At 42.7% G+C, this 8523-nt stretch overlaps 1 protein-coding gene across 2 annotated transcripts in view; it reads left to right on the plus strand.

Moving 5' to 3' along the window:
- The window catches only part of ENPEP (glutamyl aminopeptidase), a 96574-nt gene extending 95363 nt beyond the window's left edge, over nucleotides 1–1211 (plus strand). For both annotated transcript variants that reach the window (XR_004540394.1, XM_033955510.1), the window contains one exon: nucleotides 756–1211. Coding sequence is in view for 1 of the 2 variants with exons in the window: in XM_033955510.1 (XP_033811401.1) it covers nucleotides 756–905 (150 nt within the window). In the remaining variant the exon portion in view is untranslated. The remainder of the gene's footprint in view (nucleotides 1–755) is intronic.
- Nucleotides 1212–8523: the final 7312 nt, after the last annotated feature.

Genomic DNA, 8523 nt, shown 5'->3' on the forward strand with positions numbered 1-8523 from the left:
TAAATAGTTTATTATGACACAATATTTCTGAATTCATTTTTTCATATTTATAATATAAACATAAAGTTTCCCACCGAAAGGAAAAATTAAATCTGTCCTAATTTTTACTGTTCTTGTTAATCATTTGCATGGCTATCCCAGTCATAATGATAAAGAGCCTACTTTTATACCTTTCTAATGGAGGTTTAGTCATCAACAATGTCCCACAGATTACTATCTCATAGGACAACAGAATCGAAGATTCCTATATCAAATTAATTTGACCCCATATTGATCTCCAAAAATTGAGTATCAAGGGACAATAGAACAACAAATGATCCAGTGTCCCTACTTCAAGATGACAATGCCAGCATCTATTAGACTTTGAACTGTCTAACTTTTGCAAATGAACTGGGGTCCAAAAAACTCTATGTAACAAAAAGAACCAAGATTAAATAATCTGATGATAGTGAGTAGGTTTGCCAATCAATAGACTAATTTTTTGTATTTTCACTTCTATATCTTTATTAGATTTTCAAACTACAATTGTGCAACAAGTAATTCATATACATAAAATATCGCAAGACAAGCACAATAAACTTTCAGACATCAACATACAATTAAATTTTCCCCCACCCTCCCACCCAATACTCAAATAAAATAAAACCCTCAAGAAACTATCCTTATATACCCTGAATCAAGTTCCAATGCAACTCCCTTCCCCCACCCCCAACCCACCCTGGATGTGTATGTTTACAAGCCTCTTTTCTTTTTAGATGGAAAATTTCTTTGAGAAGTATCCTGATGCTGGGGCAGGAAAAGCACCAAGGGAGCAGGCTCTTGAGACAGTAAAAAGCAATATCGAGTGGTTAAAGCGAAACAAGGCAGAGATAAAAGTATGGCTGGATGCAAATGTTTCACCTTGAACTAAGAAATTCTTTGTCAACTTCTAATTCAGTCTTGTTTCTGCCCTTCATTAAATATTCAGGGAGAACTTATTAAAAAATGTTACAGAGAAGATTGCCCAAATCAATTAGTTTTTTAAAAATTCTCCTTTTTTTAATAGCAGGACTGGACCAAGTACCTTTAATATTCTATATTAAAAGGGAGCACTCTTAACACTATCAGTCATTCATATCATTCATGCCATTTGCAATTGATTGCAAGTTTGATGGACTTGTTCCAATAATGTAGATACATTTTCAGACTCCATTAAATCACTATTTAGTGCAGTTTTAAGTCTTCTACGTATAAACCTAAGGTTTCACTTTAGGCATTGTTTTTCACTTAAAAGTATCGAAGACTTGCATCAGTTGATGCTCACTTGGCCAGGTTTTTTTTTTTGTTGTTGTTGTTGTTGGGTTTTGTTTTGTTGGGGTTTTTTTTTTTTTTTTTGGGGGGGGGGGGCAGTGGAGGTATCCTTTTTTAATAGCTAATATTAATATTTATTTACACTGAAATATTCAAAATAGAATACCTCATCTAATTCTACCAAACCCTGCAGAAAATGTAGCTTACATTCTTCTTACTTTGTCTTACATATTAATTAATACAATGGGTTTTCAATCTTGACCCCTTATATTTATCCGGCATTCATGCTTTTAACTGTATCTTTAATAACAGTACCTCTGTTTCTCTGAAACAAATTTCCACAGCATGCACTCTCTCTTGTGAAATGACCAACTCTAAAGTTTACTGCCCCGTATGGTACTCGTTCATTTCAAACTATTCAGCTTTTTCTGAGGTTAGTGCATATAAATGCAAACACAAAGTGAAATGGACATTGTAATAAATGTTTAATACAACATCATTCTACCCATATGGCTGAAAAACCTAAAATTCCAATTCATCCTGAAAGTTCCAAACTTGGTCCCGTTGCTTGAAAACAGGGATTAGTGTGAATGTGGATTAGAAGTCCAGAGCAGTGCAAAGGGGTAATTCTACAAATGGATGCTTCCATTTAGGTGCCCCAAGGCCATGAAGTAGGGCCCTGACTTTATAAATGGTTCCTGCCAGTAGGTGCCTAGATCAGTGTGTCTACTGAGTTAGGCATCAAACTTATTTTTAAAGTGACGTGGTAACTGAAAGTGCCCTTAAAAACCAATTTTAAAAAAATTATTAGATGGGTGCCTAACTCGGTAGTCACCATGTAGGCATCTACAATGAGGGGTCTACCTAAAAAGTGGACATGGTTATGGGTGGAGTTTGGGCATGGATTGCCTTAGGCGCTAGTAGGCGTTCATTTTAGACACTGGTAAAGTAGGCCAAGAAAACCGTGGCCTAATATACCCGTGCATAACATTATGATGCCTACTGGCATCTAAGCTGAGTCAGGTGCCACTAGGTGTGATTCTATAAACAGTGCCCAAGTTTGATTGATATGCGGTAGGCACCATTTTTCTAGGCACCTACTGATTTATGTGCCATTTATAGAATCAAACCCTCGGTGTCTATTCTATAATGGGACCAAGGAATCTAGGTTCATGATAGAATACAAGTGCAACTCGGTAATGGCACACCTAACACTTACACCAACCAAAGGGCCTGGGATAGGCACATGGGATCTCTTGGAGAGAGGAAGAAAAAATAGTTACTGTGAATGGGCAGACTAGATGGGCCATTTGGTCTTTATCTGCCATTGTGTTTCTATGTTTCACTGAGCTGGCTTAGGTGTGGGCACCTAAATGTGACAGCACACATAGCTTACAGTATAATGTATGTTACACATGTAAGTGGGAGCCATGCCTGTGCTCCATTCATATGTAAAACCCCTTTGCAAATACCTACTATGTAAGTTGATCAGGTATTTGCAGAATATCAGCATTTGCAGGTATATGTGTGCATATACCCTTGCAAATGTGAGTGCCTAATGAGCCAGATTCCACAAAAGCTGCAATCCTACCTCCGCCTATCTTAATTGGTTTAATTGGGTTTAAGTGGTGCGATAATTGGTCACACCATTAAAACACAATTAAACACTCATTAAAAAAAAAAAAATAAATATATATATATATATAACCACCACTATACGGCCTCCAGAACCGGCGCCTAGGTCCCTGGCGGCTAGCAGGGCATAGTGTTCCTGAAGCCCAGAAGTGGACATGGTTAGGGGCGGTGCTGGATTTCAGAACCACTGACTGCGATTCAGGAAGGACCCTGGATGCCGGAAATGTAGGCCTGTAAAATCCTAGCCTACAATGCCAGTGCCTCGGGTGCTGGGGAACCGTGATTCTGGAATCTGCGTCTTTTGGTGATTGCGAAGCAGACACCACTTTCAGAATCAGGGCCAGTGTGCAGAATTGCCCTTCAGCACTCCAGAATTTATTTATGAGTATTATCATGAGGGTTTTATATTTTATAAAAAAACAAAACACACACCTTTCTATTCATTCTGTTTCAAATTCATGATAATAAATGACTACAGTAACTAGAAAACAGTAACAAAAATATCTGAAGAAGCAATGATTAACTTTGCCAAGACTTGAGCACTTTTGTGTTGGTATTGAGTGGATCATGAAAATAGGTTTTCTTTTCTTTCTTTCATTTATTTTTCTTTTGATGTGGTGCAGAACAGCATGGATGCTTCAATATAAGTTTAATCAGGGCATCTTGCACACATTGGTTAGCATAATGGAAGCTATTATTGCCCTAATATGGATAAATATGGATTTTTGGTGTCCTGATTTGAATTTCTATAATTTTGATTCTGTTAAGATACGTGGAGGGGCATAATCAAAAAAACGTCTAAGTCCCCTTTTTGGCCTAAGGCCTTAAACGCTGAAAGCAGAAGCAGGGAAAATGTCCATTATCAAAAAAACGTCCAAAAGGAGGTTTTTGGTTTTTTTTATATAATGGCCTGTATCTACGTTCAGCTATTTAAACGCCCAGACCACCACTATGTCTACACTAACACCATATAATAAACCTAAAAAACCCTAACTCCCAAACGCCCAAAACAAGAGCTTTTAGGTGAAGGAGGAGCCAGTCCTTCGCCTAAAAGATGGATTCTATAACTGGTGTCTGTCAAAAACAACACCGGTTACAGAATCCCCCCCCCTACAATGATCCGGGCAAGAGGGAGCCCAAGCCCTCTTGCCCCGTGACCCATGTGCCTAAGGCCCCGCCCACATGAGGGGCCTAAGGCTACTGGGCCTATTCCAGTTGGGCCAGGCGCCTCAGGCCCCACCTGTGGGCGGGGTTTGAACCACCTGGGCCAATAAGGCCTTAAGGCCAGCCATTCCAGGGATGGCTGGCCTGTCGGATGGCACCCGTCCATCCGACCAACGATTTTCAGGTACGGGGAGGGGGGACGATCGGGGGTTTGGGGGGGCGGTCATGGAGGGTTGCATTGAGGGCAGGAGAGCCTGGGATCCCTCCTGCCCGTATTTTAGTCAGGGGTAGGGGATTTTCAGCAGGGCAGGAAGGCTTGGGCTCCCTTCTGCCCTAATCGTGTCGGGGGTTCGGAGGTGCCGCGGGGCAGGAGGGCTTGGGTTCCCTCCTGCCCCGATTGTGTTGGGGGTTCGAGGGTGCTGTGGGGCAGGAGGGCTTGGGCTCATTCTTGCCCCGGTGTCAGCGGGAGGGGGGGTCGCAGCTCACCAGGTCAGGAGGGCTTGGGCTCCCTCCTGCCTGGATCATTGTTTGGGGGGGGGGGATGATGCATCGTGGCAGGAGAGATTAGCCATCTCCCCTGCCGCGATGCGATCACTCCTCTACCTGAACAGCTACAACCCGTGGCAGGAGAGATTGGGCATCTCTCCTTCCGCGGGTCGCGGCAATTCAGGTAGAGGGGTGATCGCATCGCGGCAGGGGAGATGAGCCATCTCTCCTGCCGCGATAGTTGCGGGGAGGGGGGGAGGGTAGGTTGCCGGGCCGCTGAGCTAATCGCGCCAGCCGCCATCAGGTGAGCGGCCCCTTTTTCAGCACTTATACCTGTTTTGACTTGGTCTAAGTCAAAATGTATAAGTGCCAACTAGGCAACCTGTCAAATATTTTGGTTATACCTGCTGTAAGCCTAGGTGTAGGTCAGCCCACCGCCCGCCCTTTCCCCTCCTCTAAAAATGCCTCTTTTCACTCTATGTGTTTAGAGGCAGGGGAAAGGCCTAAGCTGGTTTTAGATACGTCTAAAACCAGCTTAGATTATGGGTACTTGGACGATCAAAAAGCCTGATCGTCCAAGTACCCATTTAGGCCACTTTTTAGACTTTTTTTTTTTAATTTTTTTATTTTTTTATTATGAGCCCCTTACTGTATATCCACAGAATGAGGGAGTGATTTCCTAAGCTTTATTCCTGTAGACACTGAATGGGAAACAACTTTAATAAATCAAGCCTTAACTCTTCAAATATGTACAGTGAAAGTATTGTGTGTTCAAATACTAAGATGCTGGAACTTCTGGCTTATATCCTCCCCAGTCTGAATATGCACACATTGTTAGATAAGAGTCCCACTGTGTTAAAGTTGACTGTGGAGGCCAGCATACATTTTTGGCAAATATTTGTAGATCTGAAACTGAGCTCAAGCTTGGCTGGAGTTGGTCCCTTCTTGATTGTAATAAGTTCTGATTAGTTTGCTGTTTTGAAGACTGCCTACTGGACAGAGATTGGAAGTAACCATATCACAAACATAATGGACTTGAATAATCGAGAATTATTCTCTGCTTAACGTGAAAGTCTTGAAATATCAGGTCAAATCTATTATGTCAAATTCACAAGTAGACCTACATTTAATAAGAGTTCAGAAGAGTTTGAAAGACATTGACTTCAGGTTGTTCTTGTTCCTTGAAAGTGTGTGTGTTGAAGTTGTGGGGGTGGGGGGAAGTATAGTTTTATGATTTGGAGGGTCAGGACCAGAACATGTTCATATCTGGAATGATATTTTTCTAAAAATTAAATTTTTGATAAACACCTCCATACGTTTATGCTGTCTCTTGTATATGCCTTGTTGGGTTTTTTTTGAGAAATTTCCCATTGTGCTGTAGAAAAATTCTCTGTATCTTCCTTCTTTCCTATCCCATCCCTAATTTCCCTTAGACATATGAAATTTCAGCCTGTTTCAGTCTGAGAAGCCAAAGATATCGCTAGCAACTGTTTACTGACTTGATGAAAATATATTGGTATGAAGTGGGTTTTGTTATTCTCCCTGCATGATGGAAAAGTGTCAAATGTATCTTCATGTTGCTATCTTTTCTAGAGAAAACTAAATGCCATGGGATGTCTTGGTCTATGCACTCAATTGTACTGACATGTAGTTTTGATTATGTTAACCGATATTTGGTCTGCAACTTCTCCAAGAAACTTGAATTCCTGATCAGGTTAGGTACCTGAAGAACCCTCAAGTCTGATATATCACTATAAAGTCATATTATAATACTACAGCATTTCAATCACAGAGAACATGATTCTTTGTCTATGAACTTGCAATATACCGTATTTTCACGTAGATAACACGCACCCGTGTAAAACGCGCACACGGGTATAGCGCGCGAAAAACACAAATTTATGTACAGAAATTTTTATATACCGCGCATGCTGCCCGACTCTCCTTTCACCCGCCCCGACTCTCCTCTGGAGACCCCGACTCTCTTTTCGCCCGCCCCGACTCTCCTTTCCCCCTTGAAGTCCTGTCCCTACCCTAAAAGCCTGATGCCCCCCCCCGACGCCCGATTCATCACCCGGAAGGAGCGCTCGCACTCCCACCCCGAAGGACCGCTCGCACCCCCACCCCGAAGGACCGCTCGCACCCCCACCCGAAGGACCGCTTGTACCCCCACAGCCTCCCCCCCCTCCCCCATGGAGAAGCTGTCTACCTTGTTTCCGGATGCCAGCCCAGCTGTTTCCTCTGCCGGCGGTCCTGCCCCTTCTCAGAGCCCTGTGCTGCGCTGCTTCCTCTTCAGGCGGTCCCGCATCCGGAAACAAGGTAGACAGCTTCTCCATGGGGGAGGGGGGGGAGGCTGTGGGGGTGCGAGCGGTCCTTCGGGTGGGGGTGTGAGCGGTCCTTCAGGGTGGGAGTGCGAGCGCTCCTTCCGGGTGATGAATCGGGCGTCGGGGGGGGGGGGGGAAACTATGTAAAAAAAATTTTGTGCAACGCGCTCAAGCGTATAACGCGCAAGGGTATGCGCAGTATGTAAAAATCATGTATAACGCGCGTGTTATATGCGAGAAAATAAGGTAAGTAATCTAGTGCTCTTAAACTGAAAGTACTCACATTCAAGCCCTAGAACGTCATCAAGTTATCCATGAATTTTTTTTTTAGGCATCTAAATATGAGCTAAAAGAACAAAGTGCTATTCGTTGCAGCCCAGATTCTATATATGTCACCTAAAAAATTCAGCGCCAACTACTGTGGCGCTAAGCATGGTTCTATAAAAGTTATGCGCACTATGTATAATTGCGCTTAGTGCTGCAATGCATCCCAACATTTAGGAACACCCAATTTATGCCGGGGATTTCTTGCCCTAAATATTTGAACCTAAGTTGTGCGTACATTGGCACCCAAGCCAAAAACATACACCTAACTAAAAAAAAAAAAACAAAACCCAAACCAGCCATGTCCATAATCTGCCCCTAACCATGTCCACTTTTAACAGTATAGAAACATAGAGGAAGATAAAGGCTAAATGGCCAATTCAGTCTGGCCATCCGAAGTACCTATGATCTCTTCCTCTCTCTAAAAAGATCCTACATGCCTATCCCAGGCTTTCTTGAAATCAGACACAGTCTTTATCTCCACCACCTCTACTGGGAGACTGTTCCACGCATCTACAACCCTTTCTGTAAAAAAGTATTTCCTTAGATTACTCCTGAGCCTCCTTTCAAATGAAAGAGACTCGACTCATGTGCATTTATGCCATGTAGGTATTTAAACGTCTCTATCATATCTCCCCTCTCCCGCCTTTCCTCCAAAGTATACAGACTGAGATCTTTGAGTCTGTCCCCATATGCCTTATCATGAAGAGCACACACCATTTTAGTAGCTTTCCTCTGGACCAACTCCATCCTTATATCTTTTTGAAGATGAGGCCTCCAGAATTGTACACAATATTCTAAATGAGGTCTCCTTTTTCCTACTGGCCATACCCCTCTCTATGCACCCTAGCATCCCAAGTGGAGAAGTGTTTCTCAGCCTATGTATTGGGAGCGAGGAGAACTGAAGGTGTCTTACTATTTCAATGTATTTTTATTAATTCTCCCCTCCCCCCCTCATACTATGTAATGAATTTTAGTAATCTTGATGGGTTTGGAACAAAACCTGGACAAGACTGAGATTATGGAAAAGGAAGTACCAGTAAACAAGAGTGAGTGATCCCACAGGCTAATAGTCTCCTAGTTTGCTGGTCTTGGTCCCTAAGAACGTGATGGTTACTCTAGTTAAGACACAGTACCTCTTCTCAAATATGCACCCCTGGTCTCTCCCATAAGGTATAAAGACCCAAGACTACAGGACTACATTCAACAGTACCTCTTCTCAAATATGCACCCCTGGTCTCTCCCATAAGATATAAAGACCCAAGACTACAGGACTACATTAATAAATAATAGCAGAATA

This window comes from Geotrypetes seraphini, chromosome 1 (genome assembly GCF_902459505.1).
Source record: "Geotrypetes seraphini chromosome 1, aGeoSer1.1, whole genome shotgun sequence".
NCBI classification, from domain to species: domain Eukaryota; kingdom Metazoa; phylum Chordata; class Amphibia; order Gymnophiona; family Dermophiidae; genus Geotrypetes; species Geotrypetes seraphini.